Source organism: Cyprinodon tularosa, unplaced genomic scaffold (assembly GCF_016077235.1).
Source record: "Cyprinodon tularosa strain WSP-4 unplaced genomic scaffold, ASM1607723v1 ctg643, whole genome shotgun sequence".
NCBI classification, from domain to species: Eukaryota; Metazoa; Chordata; class Actinopteri; order Cyprinodontiformes; family Cyprinodontidae; genus Cyprinodon; species Cyprinodon tularosa.
Window position 1 is genome coordinate 771,319 of NW_024039389.1, and position 23,151 is coordinate 794,469.

Consider the following 23,151-nt stretch of genomic DNA (forward strand, 5'->3'; position numbering starts at 1 on the left):
TTACATAGTAAAGATGATTACTTTTCATAAGTTCTTTTTTTTTTTATAAAAACGATCATAATTAGATAAACTGCTTAGGAAAACATCAGTCTTGACACTCAACAGGCAGATAACATTAGGGTTTAACAAACCCCTACATGAATAATAAAAACATAATCCTCACACTCCATAGCATGATTCTACTGTCACATTTGACAATGTAAACTATTTTTCTTCACATAACTAATTTTACATCTTGATCAAGAAGCTCTGACTCGGTTCCACTTGACCAGGGAACCTTCATCCATAACTCTCATATGACTTTTTAGAAAATGGAAACAGAACTTCCTACTGATTTTCTCTTGCCATGTTTCTATAAAAGCCAGTTGTTGTTTTTTTTTTAAGCTATCTGGTTAACAAATTTTACCAGCAAATCCCTATTTTGGTAACTTTTAAAGGCTGTTGTTTGCATTGGGTTTTATTTCCAAAGGTTAGAGTACACTAGGCTAAATGCATTTATGTTCCGCTCTCTTAATATTTCTATTTGTAAAATAAGGAACAGCCACAGGAAAACTTTAAAACTTTTGAATAATACCATATAGAACTCAACTGAAAAAAATATTTGACTTTGAGGTTATTTTTTGCAAGGCTGTTAAAAAGAGTTGCATATGTAGTATGAGGGGTTGACACAAGATAAGGTAGCAGGGTCAACTGTCACAACATGCTTATCCAGGCCAACTGTCCCAGGCCCAAGACAGAGGGTGGCCCAAAATTGAAACGCTGTCCATTAAAAATACAGACAGAAGTCATTTTCAGAAGATATTTGTGATAAAATTTTTTAATATTAGAGTAATTAATATATATTGGTATATGTAATACGTTTTTATTTTTTTAATAAGGGGCCATTAAAACTCTCACCCCAACATAAAATGGTTTGACCAGGACAGCGGCAGGCTGTAACTTTTAAAGTTTGTTTTGTTGTAAACTTGTCAGGTTTTCAAAAGTCTAGTGCACAAAAAGAAAAGAGAAAAGAAAAAGGGAAGATGACACCAAAGGCTAGAGTAAATATTAAAAATAAACTAAGGATGAGTCAGGAACAGGTCCAGGAACAGAATTGCAGAAGAACAATGGCCATTCAGAGCTAGGTAAGAGGCAATACTTTTATCAATATGATTTTAAAGTACAACATCCGCTAGCTAGTGTAAGGGAGAAAAACACATTTGGGGGCAAAAAGACTGTGTTGTCCCGGGCCGTTGTACATTTTTTTACTTATTGATCTTACCAAACTTAAAACAAAATGTTTATTAATACTGGATATGTTTGATTGTAAAGCTATATACCCGGTACCACATTTTAGCTTTACAATAACATGAGGAGAGCAGCTCATAATTAAAAAGTGCAAAGTATGTCTTAAAAGTAAGGCACTAAAAGAGAAGTAGGAAATTATAGACAGCCAGCTGTGAAATAAACTTTGTTTTGTGTTTACTGTTTTCTTATGCTTTACTGATATCCATACAAACATATGGATAAACATGTCTAATATAACCAGTCACAGTCACTGTGTGCGACCTCAGAAATGCTTCTCTTCACATGAAATGAAAAACCTTTTCTTTGGTAAAAATAAAAACAATAACAAAATTATTGAGACCAGTAACATCTACCTTCCTTTGTAACACAGCATCTTTTCTGTTAATAAGACATTTATACAGGTTGCCATTCCTCGTGAAGAGTATCTAAACCACGGCGGAGTCTCCATGCAGGATATTTAAACTGTATTTTGTTACGCCTTGCCCATTTTGCATAAATCGCCTTCTCAGTTATGAAGCGGTGTCCTCCAAGGGGTTTGTGTTCATGGTATGTATACATCCTGCACTCACTGATCCTCTTCTGGTCGTAGTAATGGTAAGGTACTACAGAGCGATTGGCCTGACTGTCAGGAGGAAAAAAAGCACAAAGTTAAATTGCTTTGATTGTCAGTATTCACAATCAAAGCAATAGTGTACATGTTTAAAATCAAAACTAAGATAAATAAGGCTGGATGAAGACAAGTTTATCTAATCAACTTGATATGAAGACACGTGTATCTAATCAACTTCATAATGACCAAGTTAATGTGCTAAAAAATGTAAAACTAAAATCTCAAGTTAAGCTAAACATGCATCTAAATACTATTTATCTGCCTTAAAAAAAGCATTTTTCTCGTTGCATTTTGGCAATACACTATTTAAAACAAATGGATGCATTTAAAATATCTTCAATTTTATCTATTTTTCACTGTGTTAAATTATAATTTTTTTTATTTATTTATCTTATAATCAAAATTTACACCTGCTGAAGGATTTCCACAACCTGACACCTTTTTTAAGGCTTTCCTACACATCTCTAATAGGGGAAACTAGTTTTGGAAGATTCAGTACACGAAAACGACACAGCTTCAGCGCTGGTCATAAACTCACCTGCAGTAGTTATCTTCAATCATTCCATAGACATCTATGCTGTCACACATTTCCATAGCCAGAATCATAGTGAAAAATCCAGTGCTGAGATATGCACCAGTTTTCATTCTAAGAAACAAAAAAACAACAAAAAATTAACATTTAAAATCTAGCTGGTATATGGTGTCATAAAATTTGTTATCAGTGTTTGCCGTGCAGCCCCCACCTAAAAGTAAAATTGTATTGTGAGAGTTTACCAGAAGATTATAATTGTAATAAATATCTAGAACTGGAAATTATAGTTAATTAATGGGTCATTCAAATCAAGGCTAAAACTAGTTAATTATTATCAGTTGAAAGATTACAGCTGTAATTTGCCTACTGACCAGGATTTTTTTGCCTCTTACCTAAAAGGTTGGACTCCTGAATCCAGCTGTTAAAAAATCAGTTGTCTTTTACCAATTAAGTAATTTAGGTTATGGCTCTTAGCAATGTCATTAATCAACAACCAACTAAATGTGTCTCTGTTCATTCGGATGCTACTGAAAGAGTGGGTGATAAATCGTTCCCTGTGTAAAACAAGCAAAAAAGACTGCGAGTTAAAATACAATGGTACGTTTATTAGCAACAGTCACACAGTTCTAATAACTAAGCAGGCACTAAACACTACTGAAAATAAGCAAAAATAAAGAAATAAAAGGTGGAAGAAGGGTTTAAAAGTCAAAGTCTGTGGAATGTTCGAAGTTTAAGGCTTAATGCATTGAAAGTGTTGTTAAAATAAAAGCAGCAGATAAAATGTGAATAAACCCTAATGCAGCGATGTTAACTGCAATCAAAACAGTGCAGTTTCATTCAGTTTTATGGTGAAGAATGAATAATGACTCAAGAGGGTATGTAACAGCAATGAGGTCCCTGGGGCCCAGGGGTTCTGGCCTGGTCGGATCCAACCGAAAGAAAGGGTTTGCTCATGATGCTCTATAACGTGTTCAGCACGAGGTAGCTGGAGCTACAATGCTAGCCAGTTCACTGCAGCAGTTAGCTTCAGGAACACATGACTCGTTCAGTCTATGTAGTGTGCATTTGCATTCAGTTAAACATTCTTGAAACCAGCAGCAGTTGAATCAGAAAGCTAATTTAAAATATAACACCAACAAGACTATCTATTCTACCTAGTTCACCCAAGCAGAGCACTTATTAAGCATCAGATGGAAAGGAGGGGGAAAAGTATGATGTCACTGTTTTGGTTCAGTGGAGTGAAGGCCTTCGGCTTGGTCCAGTTTTCTGCAGGCCCCAACTTCTGTCCAGTCCGTTTGTCCAACAGAATCTCTCAGAGATTTTGAATCAATTTGATGAAACAACTGGTGACTTTGTGAGACGTCTCACTTCTTTGCTACCATGGTTAGCTTGTAGCCGCAGCCTCCAGCAGCAGTTCCTTGGTACTGCTGAGTCTGTCTCCGTCTCAGGCAGTCAGGGGTCTGGCGGCTTCTAAGGGCTCCTTTGGCAAACAGCGAATGGGGGCCCCATTGTTCGGGGGCTAGGTTTAGGTTAGCAGAGCTGGATTAGCTCTTCTCTGTCCTTGCTGCAGCATGCTTCAGTGGACACTACGTTCAACTCGGTTTGAATCGCAGGAAGAATAAAAACACTGCATTCAGTTCCTTCTGAATCCCAGGAAAAAGGCAGTGTGACTGGGTCCAGCGAGCACAGACTTCTGGCTGCTACTTATCGTAGCCTTCAGCTGGAAGCACTTTAGTATGTAGCCTTACGCGGCCCAAGACAACCAGCAAAACGGAATGTTGAAACAGGAAGTTACATTAGCAGCACTTCATCACAGCAATTGTATTATTCAACTAAAAAAAAAAGCTTAAGAAAAAATAATATTAATTTCAAAGTTAAAAGTTACTTAAATAACATTTACCATAGAAAAAGAGTTAAAGACAGAGTTTCTCTAAATGTAAATTCAATATCTTACTAGTTATATTTAAAGTCATAGGGAAATGGCTTTTCCAACCGTTGCATTTCCGAATTCTCCCGACTGGTGCACAACTTTACACGAGTGAATAAAGTGAATGTGGTTTGTCGTTTATCAAGAGGGCGGGAATGTTGTGGCAGAAGGTTTGCAAGCAAGTTTGATTGTGACCGGTTTCTTCTGGTTAGCTTCTGGTTTCTTCTTAAGCAACTTAGTCCTAGTAGGTTCCCAATGGCAAATTACATTGGGATCAAGTAGCACTAAATTGGTAACTTCGAAACTGTCAAGGAACACTATGGACAGCGGAAAAATGCAAGAGGAGGAGAGTTTTGTGTCGGATGTTGTGGATGAGTCTCCTCCATCATATATTTTTTATTTAGTGGAGGAAAGTGGGGACGAAGATGTTGTGGAACAGGAAGCCAGGGTGGCAGGTGCTTCGTTTGGTGTAGAAGGCTTACAGCCTTGCATGTTTGAGCCCCTGCCTTGCAACGCTGGCAATTCTGTTAGCTCTACGCCGGCCGAAGACACAGATCTCCATTCATCCCCATGAATACTGGGATGTGACTCAATGATACATGACTGCAAATAATGATTACTATTTCTTATTTCAACCATTGCATATATTAGTTGCGACATATGAATTAAGATGCTATGACCGAAAAAAATTTGATTGACAGATGACCGTTGATATATCATTGGATTTTGTAGCTCAAGATCCCCTCCAGATTTTAATCCAGGATTTTTTTTTTTAATAGAAATTGTCTAGATTTTGGGACAATATAGTCTGATAGAGTACATTTATATAATTGTTTAAGCCAGGATGATTTGACTTTAGGATACTCAAATGAAAACTTATTATTGGTGGATTTGATGTGACAGACACAACATAAAGTACTTTGGTGGAATGGATATTAGATATGTCTTTGTATATTTTATAAATCAATATCTGAAAACAGTTGGAATTTCCCAGCCACATGGATGGCTGAAGTCTAATGATCCTTTCAGATTAATTCTATCGTCATCTATAGGTATGAAGCAAAATGAAGGATAAAGCTAATCTGTAACTCAGGTGTGCTCAAGTACAGTCCTCAAGAGCTATTATCCTGTAACTTTTAGATGCATCTCTTCTCTAACACACTTGAATCTAAAATATACGTAAAAGTGCGGGATAGTACCTCATAAGGACTAGACTTGAGTAATCCTGCTGTAATTTAATTGTCACCTAATATTTTTGCATCACTGTTATAGATGTAAAGTAAAATGATAAGTCTTGTTCTCCATGGATCCACTTTCCTCTTCGTACTCATGATTGAGTCAGTAGAGTAACCTGTCGAGAGAAAAAGAACAGAATCGCCTCTCATCTAGTGGTGTACAAAAGCACTTGTGGCTAAGAATAGATTCTTGGGATCTATATGTTACATAGGAAATCAATCGCTGCAAGTGTCTGTTATCCAAAACTGGTCTAAGCAAAGTTGATGGAAAAGGAGGAATTCAGAAATCTACATGAAGCTACGCTTAAAGTTCCTGGTTCGACCTTCCAAGAATAGGAAACCCAGCGAAGGTTCTAGGAGCTCTCTAGATAATTTCTACTGCGAAGCCAATGTAGCTTGGAGACATGGCCAATGTAAGTCCAAAAGAGCAATAGTTGGCAATTCAAGCCCAGATACAATCAGTTGGTCATACTGGCGTGGACTATCTTATCTGTTCATAAGTAACCAGAGGCAACCTGCCCCAGTGGCGCAATCGGTCAGCGCGCGGTACTTATATGACAGTAGCCTGCACAGCAATGCCGAGGTTGTGAGTTCAAGCCTCACCTGAAGCAGCAATATTTTGAGAGGGGAAAAATATATTTGCATCAAGTAGGTATATCTACAGGTGTGCTTACATTGTTGGCCAAAGTATAGGAAGCAACAATCAGCTGATGACAAAGGTTTGTGTTTAGTGGTGGGATCAAAAGTATTTAAAAAAGCAGTGGGAATGTTATAGAGGTAAAGGAAAATGATAAGTCTCGTTCTCCATGGATCCATTTTCTTCTTCGTAGTCATGATTAAGTCAAAAGAGTAACCTGTCGAGAGAAAAAGAGCAGAATCACCGCTCATCTAGTGGTGTACAAAAGCCCTTGTGGCTAAGAATAGATAAATAGTCCTTATATCTTGTTTTGTGATGTCCGGGAGTCAACTGCAAAGAAGAATTGAGGTCAGCTACCTGAAACCACACCTTACTTCTTCTGATGCTGAAAAATGTCTTCTCTACTGTGGGCTATCCCTTGGAATATTGAGTAGCCCAAGAATCTTGGGAACTATATCTTACCTAGGGAATCAATCGCTGCAAGTGTCTGTTGTCCAAAACTGGTCTAAGCAAAGTTGATGGAAAAGGAGGAATTCAGAAATCCACATGAAGCTACGCTTAAAGTTCCTGGTTCGACCTTCCAAGAATAGGAAACCCAGCGAAGGTTCTAGGAGCTCTCTAGATAATTTCTACTGCGAAGCCAATGTAGCTTGGAGACATGGCCAATGTAAGTCCAAAAGAGCAATAGTGGGCAATTCAAGCCCAGATACAATCAGTTGGTCATACTGGCGTGGACTATCTTATCTGTTCATAAGGAATCAGAGGCAACCTGCTCCAGTGGCGCAATCGGTCAGATCGTGGTACTTATATGACAGTAGCCTGCAAAGCAATGCCGAGGTTGTGAGTTCAAGCCTCACCTGAAGCAGCAATATTTTGAGGGGAAAAATATATTTGCATCAAGTATGTATATCTACAGGTGTGCTTACATTGTTGGCCAAAGTATAGGAAGCAACAATCAGCTGATGACAAAGGTTTGTGTTTAGTGGTGGGATCAAAAGTATTTAAAAAAGCAGTGGGAATGTTATAGAGGTAAAGGAAAATGATAAGTCTCGTTCTCCATGGATCCATTTTCTTCTTCGTACTCATGATTAAGTCAAAAGAGTAACCTGTCGAGAGAAAAAGAGCAGAATCGCCTCTAATCTAGTGGTGTACAAAAGCACTTGTGGCTAAGAATAGATAAATAGTCCTTATATCTTGTTTTGTGATGTCCGGGAGTCAACTGCAAAGAAGAATTGAGGTCAGCTACCTGAAACCACACCTTACTTCTTCTGATGCTGAAAAATGTCTTCTCTACTGTGGGCTATCCCTTGGAATATTGAGTAGCCCAAGAATCTTGGGAACTATATCTTACCTAGGGAATCAATCGCTGCAAGTGTCTGTTGTCCAAAACTGGTCTAAGCAAAGTTGATGGAAAAGGAGGAATTCAGAAATCCACATGAAGCTACGCTTAAAGTTCCTGGTTCGACCTTCCAAGAATAGGAAACCCAGCGAAGGTTCTAGGAGCTCTCTAGATAATTTCTACTGCGAAGCCAATGCAGCTTGGAGCAACCCAGTCTCATGGGAAAATGTACCCCCACTACGTTGGTCCACACTGCAAAACGTAGTTGAGGTACATTAATGGCCATTTTTTTGTGGTACTGTTACGTTTCTTCTGCCTATACGCTTTCTATTGTTTTACGTCCTAGTCACGTGACTTTCAAGATTCCAGCTGGGAGAAGAAAGATTAATAACTTGAGTTTGTTTTTTGCATTAAAATGAGTTTTGATTACATTTCTAGTGAGAAATGTATAGTTTGTTGCCAGAATATTTACTCAGGGAATGTACATATTCACTTGCTTGTTCGTTTCTTGCAAAGATTTTTCAAGATAATGTGAAACTGTAACATTTTGGTATAAACATGGCTGAGATTTCTCTAACTTTTAGTGGGAAAACCAATAATTTCAATCAGTTTCTGCATTTAAATGGGTTTTGATTACATTTATAGCGAGAAGTGTAGGGTTTATTTACATAATATTTACTTAGTGAACATACATAATCACCCGCTTGCTAGTTTTTGCTACGTTTTTCGGATCTCGTCAGGATTATGTGAAATTGCAACGTTTTGGCTGCTACCTATCGCCTAGCATTTAGCTTCCGCCCCGATTCAACATTGAATTCTTTGTGATTTAACTCCATCTGACGGATCAAACCCTTGCCACTGCGTGCGTTGCGTCTGAGGTTGATTTTCAGATCAATGCATTACGTCGTGGCATACGGGAGAAAATAATTAAACTAGTTAAAAAAGGATCATAGGTTAAGATCGGATGTGTTTTATTTGGAAATCTACCGGATCCTTTGTGCATTTCACTTCCTGTTTGGTGCGATCTCATTGATGGGTTTTGACAAGATTTTGACCAAAGAGGAAATAAAAAAAATAAATAAATAAAACAATTTAAATACACAACCAGCATATCTGGAATCAATGACAGAGAGCATACATAATCACCCGCTTGCTAGTTTTTGCTGCGGTTTTTCGGATCTCGTCAGGATTATGTGAAATTGCAACGTTTTGGCTGCTACCTATAGCCTAGCATTTAGCTGCCGCCCCATTCAACATTGAATTCTTTGTGATTTAACTCCATCTGACGGATCAAACCCTCGCCACTGCGGCGTTGCGTCTGAGGTGGATTTTCAGATCAATGCATTACGTCGTGGCATACGGGAGAAACTAATTAAACTAGTTTAAAAAAAGGATCATGGGTTAAGATCGGATGTGTTTTATTTGGAAATCTACCGGATCCTTTGTGCAATTAACTTCCTGTTTGGTGCGATCTCATTGATGGGTTTTGACCAGATTTTGACCAAAGAGGAACTAAAAAAAAACAAAAAACAATTTGAATACACAACCAGCATATCTGGTATCAGTGACAGAGAGCGACTGGGACCAGAAGTTTATTAATTTCTCCCCACTGATTTCCATTCAAAATGTTTTCGATCCCACCGGGCTCTAGGGAAGTGGCGGGCATACCGCCACCTACTGTTCATGAGTGTGCAGCAACATTGTTTTACATCTATTAAATTCTATTTTTTTATTTTGTATTCTGAAGAAAAATAAATAATGCTTTCCTTAATCTATAAATATCTTTTATATTTCCTTTATTTCCCAATAATCCTTTAAGACTCCATTCTTGGCCTGTCCTCTTTTCAATTTCTTCCTTTCAGGTCCAGATGTTTTAAAGTTCATCAATACGTGTTCTATATTTTCTATCTCTCCACATCCTTCACATTTATCATTATTTTTCCTCCCTATTAAGTATAAATTGTCATTTAAAGTATGACCTACTCTTAATCTGATCATTATTATTTCTTCCCTTCGGTTTCTCTCATTAATATTTCTATTTAATTACTGACTTTTGTACTTTATATAACCTTCTTCATTTTTATCCTCATTCCACCTTTTTTTTTTTTTTGCCATTTTTCAATTTCTTTCCTCTTAATAAATGATTTTCCTTCCCCTTTCCCTAAAGGAATTGTAATTGTTATTTGTCTACTTTTCATTCCACCTAACTTTCCATTAATTAGCTTGAAAACAGCACTTTGTAGGCACCCAGTTTCTCTAACAATGGCCCTTTTTGGGTTACCCTCCATGCATTGGGTGTCAGTTCAGTGGCAGTTCCAGAACATTTTCATAGGGTTGACCAGGCAGCACAATAATGTGCATGTGGCCAAAAAGTAATAGGGATCAAATTCGGTTCAGAGTCAAGCTATTGGGATCAGGCATCAGGTTCAATTTGCATATTTTCTTAGCCAAAACAAGGATTTGTTGGGCTACTGTAATTCTGAATTGAAAAACGTCCTGAATGGGAAGTCTTCAAACTTGAAAAACAAAGTCCAAAGTTTGTTTGTTTTTTTTTGGAATGATTATGACCTGGATGTCTAAGAATCTTCACCAGCTTATCAGGGAAATGAATGCCCACAATGTCTATATTCTCCAAAAGAGAATAACAGAACAGACCTTCATGAGGCCCTTGTTAAAGCTATGCATATATTTATGCATCTATGCTCTTCAAATAACTTTCTGGTTCGATGCAACATTTACATTAAATGGGTTGAGAGGTTGTTCTTTACCAGTAAATACATAAAAGATTCCCAGATGACTGCCGATACAAACTCTCCCCTATAAAACCTGAAACTAATTCTTATAAGAGAGTAAAATCTGTATTAGTCTTCATTAAATGTAGCATATTGTTGTAAATAATCGATTGCTTTATTTTTGGTGTCAGCTTTTGGTCAATATACTAACCTTAAAAGGTCAAAGTGGGAAAATGTAGTATTAGTAGACAAATTAGCAATTAGAGGAGGCAATAACAATTACAATTCCTTTAGGGAAAGGGGAAGGAAAATCATTTATTAGGAGGAAAGAAATTGAAAAATGGCAAAAAAAAAAAAGGTGGAATGAAGATAAAAATGAAGAAGGTTATATAAAGTACAAAAGTCAGTATTAAGTAGAAATATTAATGACAGAAACCGAAGGGAAGAAATAATAATGATCAGATTAAGAGTAGGTCATACTTATTTAAATGACAATTTATACTTAATAGGGAGGAAAAATAATGATAAATGTGGAGGATGTGGAGAGATAGAAAATATAGAACACGTATTGATGAACTTTAAAACATCTGGACCTGAAAGGAAGAAATTGAAAAGAGTTGAAAGGACAGGCCAAGAATGGAGTCTTAAAGGATTATTGGGAAATAAAGGAAATATAAAAGATATTTATAGATTAAGGAAAGCATTATTTATTTATCTTCAGAATACAAAATAAAAAAATAGAATTTAATAGATGTAAAACAATGTTGCTACACACTCATGAACAGTAGGTGGCGGTATGCCCGCCACTTCCCTAGAGCCCGGTGGGATCGAAAACATTTTGAATGGAAATCAGTGGGGAGAAATTAATAAACTTCTGGTCCCAGTCGCTCTCTGTCACTGATTCCAGATATGCTGGTTGTGTATTCAAATTGTTTTTTGTTTTTTTTTAGTTCCTCTTTGGTCAAAATCTGGTCAAAACCCATCAATGAGATCGCACCAAACAGGAAGTTAATTGCACAAAGGATCCGGTAGATTTCCAAATAAAACACATCCGATCTTAACCCATGATCCTTTTTTTAAACTAGTTTAATTAGTTTCTCCCGTATGCCACGACGTAATGCATTGATCTGAAAATCAACCTCAGACGCAACGCACACAGTGGCGAGGGTTTGATCCGTCAGATGGAGTTAAATCACAAAGAATTCAATGTTGAATCGGGGCGGCAGCTAAATGCTAGGCGATGGGTAGCAGCCAAAACGTTGCAATTTCACATAATCCTGACGAGATCCGAAAAACCGCAGCAAAAACTAGCAAGCGGGTGATTATGTATGCTCTCTGTCATTGATTCCAGATATGCTGGTTGTGTATTTAAATTGTTTTTTTTTTTTTAGTTCCTCTTTGGTCAAAATCTGGTCAAAACCCATCGATGAGATCGCACCAAACAGGAAGTTAAGTTAAATGCACAAAGGATCCGGTAGATTTCCAAATAAAACACATCCGATCTTAACCCATGATCCTTTTTTTTAACTAGTTTAATTAGTTTCTCCCGTATGCCACGACGTAATGCATTGATCTGAAAATCAACCTCAGACGCAACGCACGCAGTGGCGAGGGTTTGATCCGTCAGATGGAGTTAAATCACAAAAAATTCAATGTTGAATCGGGGCGGCAGCTAAATGCTAGGCGATAGGTAGCAGCCAAAACGTTGCAATTTCACATAATCCTGACGAGATCCGAAAAACGTAGCAAAAACTAGCAAGCGGGTGATTATGTATGTTCACTAAGTAAATATTATGTAAATAAACCCTACACTTCTCGCTATAAATGTAATCAAAACCCATTTAAATGCAGAAACTGATTGAAATTATTGGTTTTCCCACTAAAAGTTAGAGAAATCTCAGCCATGTTTATACCAAAATGTTACAGTTTCACATTATCTTGAAAAATCTTTGCAAGAAACGAACAAGCAAGTGAATATGTACATTCCCTGAGTAAATATTCTGGCAACAAACTATACATTTCTCACTAGAAATGTAATCAAAACTCATTTTAATGCAAAAACAAACTCAAGTTATTAATCTTTCCACAAAAAAATTAACGAATGTCGGCCATCTATATATATTTTTTTCTTCTCCCAGCTGGAATCTTGAAAGTCACGTGACTAGGACGTAAAACAATAGAAAGCGTATAGGCAGAAGAAACGTAACAGTACCACAAAAAAATGGCCATTAATGTACCTCCACTACGTTTTGCAGTGTGGACCAACGTAGTGGGGGTACATTTTCCCATGAGACTGGGTTGCTTGGAGACATGGCCAATGTAAGTCCAAAAGAGCAATAGTTGGCAATTCAAGCCCAGATACAATCAGTTGGTCATACTGGCGTGGACTATCTTATCTGTTCATAAGGAGTCAGAGGCAACCTGCTCCAGTGGCGCAATCGGTCAGCGCGCGGTACTTATATGACAGTAGCCTGCAAAGCAATGCCGAGGTTGTGAGTTCAAGCCTCACCTGAAGCAGCAATATTTTGAGAGGGGAAAAATATATTTGCTTCAAGTAGGTATATCTACAGGTGTGCTTACATTGTTGGCCAAAGTATGGGAAGCAACAATCAGCTGATGACAAAGGTTTGTGTTTAGTGGTGGGATCAAAAGTATTTAAAAAAGCAGTGGGAATGTTATAGAGGTAAAGGAAAATGATAAGTCTCGTTCTCCATGGATCCATTTTCCTCTTCGTACTCATGATTAAGTCAAAAGAGTAACCTGTCGAGAGAAAAAGAACAGAATCGCCTTTCATCTAGTGGTGTACAAAAGCACTTGTGGCCAACAATAGATAAATAGTCCTTATATCTTGTTTTGTGATGTCCGGGAGTCAACTGCAAAGAAGAATTGAGGTCAGCTACCTGAAACCACACCTTACTTCTTCTGATGCTGAAAAATGTCTTCTCTACTGTGGGCTATCCCTTGGAATATTGAGTAGCCCAAGAATCTTGGGAACTATATCTTACCTAGGGAATCAATCGCTGCAAGTGTCTGTTGTCCAAAACTGGTCTAAGCAAAGTTGATGGAAAAGGAGGAATTCAGAAATCCACATGAAGCTACGCTTAAAGTTCCTGGTTCGACCTTCCAAGAATAGGAAACCCAGCGAAGGTTCTAGGAGCTCTCTAGATAATTTCTACTGCGAAGCCAATGTAGCTTGGAGACATGGCCAATGTAAGTCCAAAAGAGCAATAGTTGGCAATTCAAGCCCAGATACAATCAGTTGGTCATGCTGGTGTGGACTATCTTATCTGTTCATAAGGAATCAGAGGCAACCTGCTCCAGTGGCGCAATCGGTCAGCGCGCGGTACTTATATGACAGTAGCCTGCAAAGCAATGCCGAGGTTGTGAGTTCAAGCCTCACCTGAAGCAGCAATATTTTGAGGGGAAAAATATATTTGCATCAAGTATGCTTACATTGTTGGCCAAAGTATAGGAAGCAACAATCAGCTGATGACAAAGGTTTGTGTTTAGTGGTGGGATCAAAAGTATTTAAAAAAGCAGTGGGAATGTTATAGAGGTAAAGGAAAATGATAAGTCTCGTTCTCCATGGATCCATTTTCCTCTTCGTACTCATGATTGAGTCAAAAGAGTAACCTGTCGAGAGAAAAAGAACAGAATCGCCTCTCATCTAGTGGTGTACAAAAGCACTTGTGGCTAAGAATAGATAAATAGTCCTTATATCTTGTTTTGTGATGTCCGGGAGTCAACTGCAAAGAAGAATTGAGGTCAGCTACCTGAAACCACACCTTACTTCTTCTGATGCTGAAAAATGTCTTCTCTACTGTGGGCTATCCCTTGGAATATTGAGTAGCCCAAGAATCTTGGGAACTATATCTTACCTAGGGAATCAATCGCTGCAAGTGTCTGTTGTCCAAAACTGGTCTAAGCAAAGTTGATGGAAAAGGAGGAATTCAGAAATCCACATGAAGCTACGCTTAAAGTTCCTGGTTCGACCTTCCAAGAATAGGAAACCCAGCGAAGGTTCTAGGAGCTCTCTAGATAATTTCTACTGCGAAGCCAATGTAGCTTGGAGACATGGCCAATGTAAGTCCAAAAGAGCAATAGTTGGCAATTCAAGCCCAGATACAATCAGTTGGTCATGCTGGTGTGGACTATCTTATCTGTTCATAACGAATCAGAGGCAACCTGCTCCAGTGGCGCAATCGGTCAGCGCGCGGTACTTATATGACAGTAGCCTGCAAAGCAATGCCGAGGTTGTGAGTTCAAGCCTCACCTGAAGCAGCAATATTTTGAGGGGAAAAATATATTTGCATCAAGTATGTATATCTACAGGTGTGCTTACATTGTTGGCCAAAGTATAGGAAGCAACAATCAGCTGATGACAAAGGTTTGTGTTTAGTGGTGGGATCAAAAGTATTTAAAAAAGCAGTGGGAATGTTATAGAGGTAAAGGAAAATGATAAGTCTCGTTCTCCATGGATCCATTTTCCTCTTCGTACTCATGATTGAGTCAAAAGAGTAACCTGTCGAGAGAAAAGAACAGAATCGCCTCTCATCTAGTGGTGTACAAAAGCACTTGTGGCTAAGAATAGATAAATAGTCCTTATATCTTGTTTTGTGATGTCCGGGAGTCAACTGCAAAGAAGAATTGAGGTCAGCTACCTGAAACCACACCTTACTTCTTCTGATGCTGAAAAATGTCTTCTCTACTGTGGGCTATCCCTTGGAATATTGAGTAGCCCAAGAATCTTGGGAACTATATCTTACATAGGGAATCAATCGCTGCAAGTGTCTGTTGTCCAAAACTGGTCTAAGCATAGTTGATGGAAAAGGAGGAATTCAGAAATCCACATGAAGCTACGCTTAAAGTTCCTGGTTCGACCTTCCAAGAATAGGAAACCCAGCGAAGGTTCTAGGAGCTCTCTAGATAATTTCTACTGCGAAGCCAATGTAGCTTGGAGACATGGCCAATGTAAGTCCAAAAGAGCAATAGTTGGCAATTCAAGCCCAAATACAATCAGTTGGTCATACTGGCGTGGACTATCTTATCTGTTCATAAGGAATCAGAGGCAACCTGCTCCAGTGGCGCAATCGGCCAGCGCGCGGTACTTATATGACAGTAGCCTGCAAAGCTATGCCGAGGTTGTGAGTTCAAGCCTCACCTGAAGCAGCAATATTTTGAGAGGGGAAAAATATATTTGCATCAAGTAGGTATATCTACAGGTGTGCTTACATTGTTGGCCAAAGTATAGGAAGCAACAATCAGCTGATGACAAAGGTTTGTGTTTAGTGGTGGGATCAAAAGTATTTAAAAAAGCAGTGGGAATGTTATAGAGGTAAAGGAAAATGATAAGTCTCGTTCTCCATGGATCCATTTTCCTCTTCGTACTCATGATTAGGTCAAAAGAGTAACCTGTCGTGAGAAATAGAACAGAATCGCCTCTAATCTAGTGGTGTACAAAAGCACTTGTGGCTAAGAATAGATAAATAGTCCTTATATCTTGTTTTGTGATGTCCGGGAGTCAACTGCAAAGAAGAATTGAGGTCAGCTACCTGAAAACACACCTTACTTCTTCTGATGCTGAAAAATGTCTTCTCTACTGTGGGCTATCCCTTGGAATATTGAGTAGCCCAAGAATCTTGGGAACTATATCTTACCTAGGGAATCAATCACTGCAAGTGTCTGTTGTCCAAAACTGGTCTAAGCAAAGTTGATGGAAAAGGAGGAATTCAGAAATCCACATGAAGCTACGCTTAAAGTTCCTGGTTCGACCTTCCAAGAATAGGAAACCCAGCGAAGGTTCTAGGAGCTCTCTAGATAATTTCTACTGCGAAGCCAATGTAGCTTGGAGACATGGCCAATGTAAGTCCAAAAGAGCAATAGTTGGCAATTCAAGCCCAGATACAATCAGTTGGTCATACTGGCGTGGACTATCTTATCTGTTCATAAGGAATCAGAGGCAACCTGCTCCAGTGGCGCAATCGGTCAGCGCGCGGTACTTATATGACAGTAGCCTGCAAAGCTATGCCGAGGTTGTGAGTTCAAGCCTCACCTGAAGCAGCAATATTTTGAGAGGGGAAAAATATATTTGCATCAAGTAGGTATATCTACAGGTGTGCTTACATTGTTGGCCAAAGTATAGGAAGCAACAATCAGCTGATGACAAAGGTTTGTGTTTAGTGGTGGGATCAAAAGTATTTGAAAAAGCAGTGGGAATGTTATAGAGGTAAAGGAAAATGATAAGTCTCGTTCTCCATGGATCCATTTTCCTCTTCGTACTCATGATTAGGTCAAAAGAGTAACCTGTCGTGAGAAATAGAACAGAATCGCCTCTAATCTAGTGGTGTACAAAAGCACTTGTGGCTAAGAATAGATAAATAGTCCTTATATCTTGTTTTGTGATGTCCGGGAGTCAACTGCAAAGAAGAATTGAGGTCAGCTACCTGAAACCACACCTTACTTCTTCTGATGCTGAAAAATGTCTTCTCTACTGTGGGCTATCCCTTGGAATATTGAGTAGCCCAAGAATCTTGGGAACTATATCTTACCTAGGGAATCAATCACTGCAAGTGTCTGTTGTCCAAAACTGGTCTAAGCAAAGTTGATGGAAAAGGAGGAATTCAGAAATCCACATGAAGCTACGCTTAAAGTTCCTGGTTCGACCTTCCAAGAATAGGAAACCCAGCAAAGGTTCTAGGAGCTCTCTAGATAATTTCTACTGCGAAGCCAATGTAGCTTGGAGACATGGCCAATGTAAGTCCAAAAGAGCAATAGTTGGCAATTCAAGCCCAGATACAATCAGTTGGTCATACTGGCGTGGAGTATCTTATCTGTTCATAAGTAACCAGAGGCAACGTGCCCCAGTGGCGCAAACGGTCAGCGCGCGGTACTTATATGACAGTAGCCTGCACAGCAATGCCGAGGTTGTGAGTTCAAGCCTCACCTGAAGCAGCAATATTTTGAGAGGGGAAAAATATATTTGCATCAAGTAGGTATATCTACAGGTGTGCTTACATTGTTGGCCAAAGTATAGGAAGCAACAATCAGCTGATGACAAAGGTTTGTGTTTAGTGGTGGGATCAAAAGTATTTAAAAAAGCAGTGGGAATGTTATAGAGGTAAAGGAAAATGATAAGTCTCGTTCTCCATGGATCCATTTTCCTCTTCGTACTCATGATTAAGTCAAAAGAGTAACCTGTCGAGAGAATAAGAACAGAATCGCCTTTCATCTAGTGGTGTACAAAACCACTTGTGGCCAAGAATAGATAAATAGTCCTTATATCTTGTTTTGTGATGTCCGGGAGTCAACTGCAAAGAAGAATTGAGGTCAGCTACCTGAAACCACACCTTACTTCTTCTGATGCTGAAAAATGTCTTCTCTACTGTGGGCTATCCCTTGGAATATTGAGTAGCCCAAGAATCTTAGGAACTATATCTTACCTAGGGAATCAATCGCTGCAAGTGTCTGTTGTCCAAAACTGGTCTAAGCAAAGTTGATGGAAAAGGAGGAATTCAGAAATCCACATGAAGCTACGCTTAAAGTTCCTGGTTCGACCTTCCAAGAATAGGAAACCCAGCGAAGGTTCTAGGAGCTCTCTAGATAATTTCTACTGCGAAGCCAATGTAGCTTGGAGACATGGCCAATGTAAGTCCAAAAGAGCAATAGTTGGCAATTCAAGCCCAGATACAATCAGTTGGTCATACTGGCGTGGACTATCTTATCTGTTCATAAGGAATCAGAGGCAACCTGCTCCAGTGGCGCAATCGGTCAGCGCGCGATACTTATATGACAGTAGCCTGCAAAGCTATGCCGAGGTTGTGAGTTCAAGCCTCACCTGAAGCAGCAATATTTTGAGAGGGGAAAAATATATTTGCATCAAGTAGGTATATCTACAGGTGTGCTTACATTGTTGGCGAAAGTATAGGAAGCAACAATCAGCTGATGACAAAGGTTTGTGTTTAGTGGTGGGATCAAAAGTATTTAAAAAAGCAGTGGGAATGTTATAGAGGTAAAGGAAAATGATAAGTCTCGTTCTCCATGGATCCATTTTCCTCTTCGTACTCATGATTAGGTCAAAAGAGTAACCTGTCGTGAGAAATAGAAAAGAATCGCCTCTAATCTAGTGGTGTACAAAAGCACTTGTGGCTAAGAATAGATAAATAGTCCTTATATCTTGTTTTGTGATGTCCGGGAGTCAACTGCAAAGAAGAATTGAGGTCAGCTACCTGAAACCACACCTTACTTCTTCTGATGCTGGAGAATAAGGAAATGTTCTCATTAATTAACATAACAACATAATTGCTCTTCTGGCTCCAGGTAACTGTACGTGAAAGGAGGATGTAGAATTTGGGTTAGGTTTTAGGTTTGTGACACGGTCTAAATTAGTCATGCTCACAGGCCATTGATCTATAGTGGATTCAGCCTTTTAATAGTACAATGTAAATATATTCTTCAAAATGCACACACATACATCAAATACATGGGGGGTGATTAATGAGATCAGATCAGAAACGGGATCTGCATCACAAAACAGCAATTAAAGATATCACTTTAGGTTTTAAAGTAATTGTTCTGCCTAAACTAAAAGTTCTGTGTTTATATTGCTTGTTTCAAATATACCTGTTCGAGTTTAGTCTGTATAGACCAAGACAAACTTTATTGCCATTTTGTACACAGAGGGTGTATACAAAATTAAATTCCGTTCAGTACAGCTCTCAAGACATTTGAGAAACTGTTTTATCTTGGAACTAAAGAAGAAAAAATAAATTTTGAGTGCTTTTGATGGCCCTATTTAAAAAAATCTTCAGAAAATTTTTAAATTATTATGAATAGGTAAAGCTAGAATAATGTCCCCTTCATCTCATTCAAGTATAATTGCTACTTATCTAAAGATGTTTGTTGAAAAAGGGATGTTTATGTCATTTCATTCTTGCAGCAGAGAAAAGGTGGACTGGGAACTGTGGTGGTAAATGTAACATATTAGTTGCAAACTTGATCCCTTTATTGCAAAGTTTAAAACTTGTAGATGAAACAGCTGAGACATCATACCTGTTTTTTCCCGTTTCATTCTGAAACATGTTGTCACAGTACAGAATCTTTTCTCTGGTCATCACATACATTTTCACTTTCGGATACTTTATGGCCAGCTTCAGGAGGTTATTGAAAATAATTCCTTCTCCATCTTGCCTCATGTTTCTCTCGGGGCCCCAAAACACATACGTTGTGTCTGCAGATTGCTTGAAATAATACCACTCCTTTTTTACCAATAGGGGAACAGTGGTGTGAGAAACGACTCGGATATTAGTACGACTCCCGACGTCCTTCTCGAACCCTCTGGTTGGGGCGTTGTTCATACGGATCACACATTCGGTTTGGTCGATTTCATTTCCTGCACGGGCACCAAGCATCTGACCGGAGCTGGAGACCAAGGCACAGCGGTTACAGTGAATATCCAGAAACTGCAACAACATGATAGAAATATTAGCTTGTAGATATTCTGTTTTGTCTAAGCCAGAATTAATAGATCAAATGCAAAAATCTGATGTAGTTTTTAAAGATTCCATCATCATCTCACTGAATTAAGTAACATGTTATTTTGTCTTTTATTCATGTTGTGGGTGAGCAGTATTTTTTGGAGGCAGAAAGTACATAGGCATTATCATGTTACAGCTGTGCACTTTTCTGGTGTACCAGCATCAGCACAGCTAAAGTAAGACTGGATCCAGTTTGTTGGTGTCTGTACAACTCTAGCAGTGAGCCAACCACATAACAGATTGATGTGCAAAAGGCCTCAGAGCGACAGTATTTATTGGTCACTGGCTGAGCATCTTGCTTCAGTTTTTCTGGTATTTCCTATTTTTACGAGTCGTTGGGAAAAACAGGCTTCTGTGTCACTTCATATTAGAACTCAGGGGAAACGGAGGGCTGCGAATATATATTTCTATGAACCGCTGAGTTTGTGAAAATTTAAACAAAAGATGTTTCCCATTATCCATGTATTAAAAAACAGAAATAAAATAAAGATGTCAAACGTCACAACCATTAAACTTAGCCTTGAAGTCAAAAACTAATGAATAAAAAGGGTAATGTGTAAAGTGCGACCAACAATATTTCAGAAAATAGGCAGGAAATGTTTAAAACCAGAACTTTAAAGACTTCTCATTTTTTAGCCTATTACTAGCAGGAGCAGCGCTAGATGTGGGCCCGGGGGGCATGGCCACCCTTACCCATTCATTGGCCACCCGTGTGGCCACCCCTACCATTTTTTCCCTCTAATACAAATGGTGGCAGGAGTAATACTCTCAAGTGGAATATTCAAAACATTTACATTTTTTGTGGTTAATTATACACATCAATATACTAACATCAAAGATGATAAATACAGATTTCATCATTTTTATTCAATCTTATCTAATAGTTTTAGCATATAGGTTCTATTATCGTTTTTTGTTGTTAATTTTTGTGTACCCACACCAAAGCAAGCCTTGTATAACCTAACTGGGGTTAACACAGGTTCTATCCCCACAGCCTGCACTCTGGGTCCCTGAGCAAGACCCTTAACCCCACACTGCTCACCGGGTGCCGCGCAATGGGAGCCCACTGCTCCCCAAGGGGATGGGTCAAATGCAGAGGTATAGCCAGAAAATCTTTATAAGGGTGGCCAGGCAAAAACCAATGTACAGTGAGAGGTGGCTGAAAGAGGATAGGCACCAGAACTCAGGGTCAATCTACACTATTCCAACAGGAAAAGAGCAAAACATCCATATTTTCTAAATAAAGACAAAATATACTTTCCTACAGCCTTTATTAACAAATACATATTTATGACATATATTTAAACATCCGTAATTTCTAGATAAAAGGTATAGAGGATAAAACTTTCAGTTTTGAGATCTGGGGCGTAAACCTTTTACATTGTCATTACTTACCTTCTTGTATAAAATCTGCATAAAATTGATATTTACAAGCACTAATATCTACATAAATTGATTATTTGATAAGTTTTTATTAGAATTGTTATTCATCTATGATTTCACTGAAGACTCCCAGATGACTTGCAGAGACATCATTTCCCTTTACCACATATAAAACAAAATCTAGTTCTGAAAAGAGCATTAATTCTGTACTTATCATCTTTAATGTTATTATATTGATGTGTATAATTAACCATAAAAAAATTAAAATGCTTTGAATATTCAATTTCAGAGTATTACTGCTCTGCTGTATTAGGGGAGAAAATTTGTAGGGGTGGCCAATGATTGGTTTAGGGTGGCCATGGCCACCCTCCATCTAGCTCCACCCCTGGTCAAATTGCATTTCTTCAGTGTGAGATTAATATAGTTCGATTATTAATTACTTTAGAGTAGTAAATGTTATTTATAATTTTGTATTGGATTTCTTTTATTTTGTTAGAAATAACACATTTGTGTGGAAGGAGCCATATTATTTTCCAGTTAATATCAGGGAAAGAGGAGGACCATACATATTTCCCTCTCGGAGTAATTTCCCTTTTCCTAAAAAAAAGGGAAGTATCGGATGGGTTTAGAAGTAATTTTACGCACCATTACGTCCACAGTGGCAAAGGGGGCCCTCTGCTTATCAATATTTAAGCCATTGCAAAATGTACATACAATCTTTCTGTTTCGCAATTCAGCAGAAGCTGTTAATTTGATTAAAAAGTAATTATTTAGCGCACACGTAAACTGAAATTGCCAAAGACCGCCCCTGATGGACACAATGAAACAAAGGTAACGGATCCGATCCTCACCTGTCCCATCCTGCCTGGCCTAATCCTCCTGTAGCCCCTGAGTCTTGAACCAGATGAAGGGCTGCTCGGTGTGATCAGACTTCCGAACCAGAGCAGCAGCAGAAGAGTCAGGCTGAGCAAGCAGACCCACCGTCTAAACTTCTGCTTCGGTCGCAAATTGAGCAGCAGCTTATGGATAAAAGCGGCTTCTCTTGTCCTGGATCCAACTGAGCTCATGTCGCGACTGCAACTGAATTATTCTGTAGCCGGAGCATTTGGAAAATACGCGCAACACACTACCAAACAGCTCAGATTTTGAATAACTTTAAGAATGGAATAATACATCTTCGAAATATTGGGATTAGATGTTATAACAACAAGATATCTTTTTGCCTGTGAAAAATCAGCTGTTGTTCGCCATAACTTCTAATTTTATCAACAGATCCATTAGCGGTTTCTATCCGCTGTCCCTGCTTGCCCGACAACTTTACGCAGCCTGCTTCAGGTTCAGGTTCAGGCTCGTTTGGGAATCAACGAATCCGGAATTTATTTTCATAATAAAAGTATCAAATAAAAAAAGTGAGTAGATATTCAGCATATTTTTAAAAATGATATTTGGTTACATATTGTTTATCTATATATGCTTGCTAAATCCTTCAAAAATCTTAATTTGCAATGAATGATACCTGCTGTGTTTTCTTCAGAAAGAAAATATGCTTTTATTCTGAAGTATGATTAGCTAAACCGGAAACCAATGCTTAATGACGTTTTGTTATGCCTCTATCGTATGGGCTTTTAAGGACTGTTGGTGAATGTGACTTTTTTTAATGCTACTAACGTTCACCTGTAGCTCTTTGGCGGGTCTTTAATTTTGTTATTTCAAAATTAGTATTGGGCGCCCTCTAGCAGTTATAATGCTGCTGTTAGAGTTTAGTTTTTTTTAATAGGTATTTTATTAATTACTTTATGACGCGTTTTTGTTGGTATCTCTATTACTACTGACGTATAATACATTTGGATGCATTTGGACAAAATACTTTTTTCTATTTTTAATCATTGAGTAAATAAACACGTGAAACCCTTATATATATCTAGATATTGATAAA

The 23,151-nt window shown here is 38.4% G+C and overlaps 1 protein-coding gene and 8 non-coding genes across 10 annotated transcripts; 8 read left to right on the forward strand and 1 right to left on the reverse strand.

Moving 5' to 3' along the window:
* Positions 1-1,237: 1,237 nt before the first annotated feature.
* Positions 1,238-22,557, reverse strand: st6galnac4 (ST6 (alpha-N-acetyl-neuraminyl-2,3-beta-galactosyl-1,3)-N-acetylgalactosaminide alpha-2,6-sialyltransferase 4). 2 transcript variants are annotated; one of them, XM_038308698.1, is made up of 4 exons: positions 22,067-22,557; positions 19,348-19,757; positions 2,436-2,543; positions 1,238-1,909 (listed from the first exon to the last, which is right to left on the reverse strand). In XM_038308698.1, the coding sequence occupies exons 1-4, from the start codon at positions 22,280-22,282 to the stop codon at positions 1,681-1,683; spliced, it is 963 nt and encodes a 320-aa protein (XP_038164626.1). In that variant the 5' UTR covers positions 22,283-22,557; the 3' UTR covers positions 1,238-1,680. The 2 variants fall into 2 exon arrangements, with proteins under 2 accessions (XP_038164626.1, XP_038164627.1); XM_038308699.1 differs by having other exon boundaries at positions 19,348-19,716; positions 22,067-22,205.
* Positions 6,109-6,202, forward strand: trnai-uau. Its single transcript has 2 exons — positions 6,109-6,146; positions 6,167-6,202. It is a non-coding gene; the product is annotated as a tRNA-Ile (tRNA).
* trnai-uau lies at positions 12,723-12,816 on the forward strand. Its single transcript has 2 exons — positions 12,723-12,760; positions 12,781-12,816. It is a non-coding gene; the product is annotated as a tRNA-Ile (tRNA).
* trnai-uau lies at positions 13,614-13,707 on the forward strand. The gene is made up of 2 exons: positions 13,614-13,651; positions 13,672-13,707. It is a non-coding gene; the product is annotated as a tRNA-Ile (tRNA).
* Positions 14,487-14,580, forward strand: trnai-uau. Its single transcript has 2 exons — positions 14,487-14,524; positions 14,545-14,580. It is a non-coding gene; the product is annotated as a tRNA-Ile (tRNA).
* Positions 15,375-15,468, forward strand: trnai-uau. The gene is made up of 2 exons: positions 15,375-15,412; positions 15,433-15,468. It is a non-coding gene; the product is annotated as a tRNA-Ile (tRNA).
* trnai-uau lies at positions 16,266-16,359 on the forward strand. Its single transcript has 2 exons — positions 16,266-16,303; positions 16,324-16,359. It is a non-coding gene; the product is annotated as a tRNA-Ile (tRNA).
* Positions 17,157-17,250, forward strand: trnai-uau. Its single transcript has 2 exons — positions 17,157-17,194; positions 17,215-17,250. It is a non-coding gene; the product is annotated as a tRNA-Ile (tRNA).
* Positions 18,048-18,141, forward strand: trnai-uau. Its single transcript has 2 exons — positions 18,048-18,085; positions 18,106-18,141. It is a non-coding gene; the product is annotated as a tRNA-Ile (tRNA).
* Positions 22,558-23,151: the final 594 nt, after the last annotated feature.

Excerpts from the sequence above, each read along its gene's own strand:
- st6galnac4 (XM_038308698.1), bottom strand. The coding sequence starts at position 22,282 with ATGAGCTCAGTTGGATCCAGGACAAGAGAAGCCGCTTTTATCCATAAG. Across the intron at positions 2,544-19,347 it reads AATGAAACGGGAAAAAACAG|AATGAAAACTGGTGCATATC; the intron begins GTATGATGTCTC and ends TTTGTTTCTTAG. Across the intron at positions 1,910-2,435 it reads ATTGAAGATAACTACTGCAG|TCAGGCCAATCGCTCTGTAG; the intron begins GTGAGTTTATGA and ends TCCTCCTGACAG.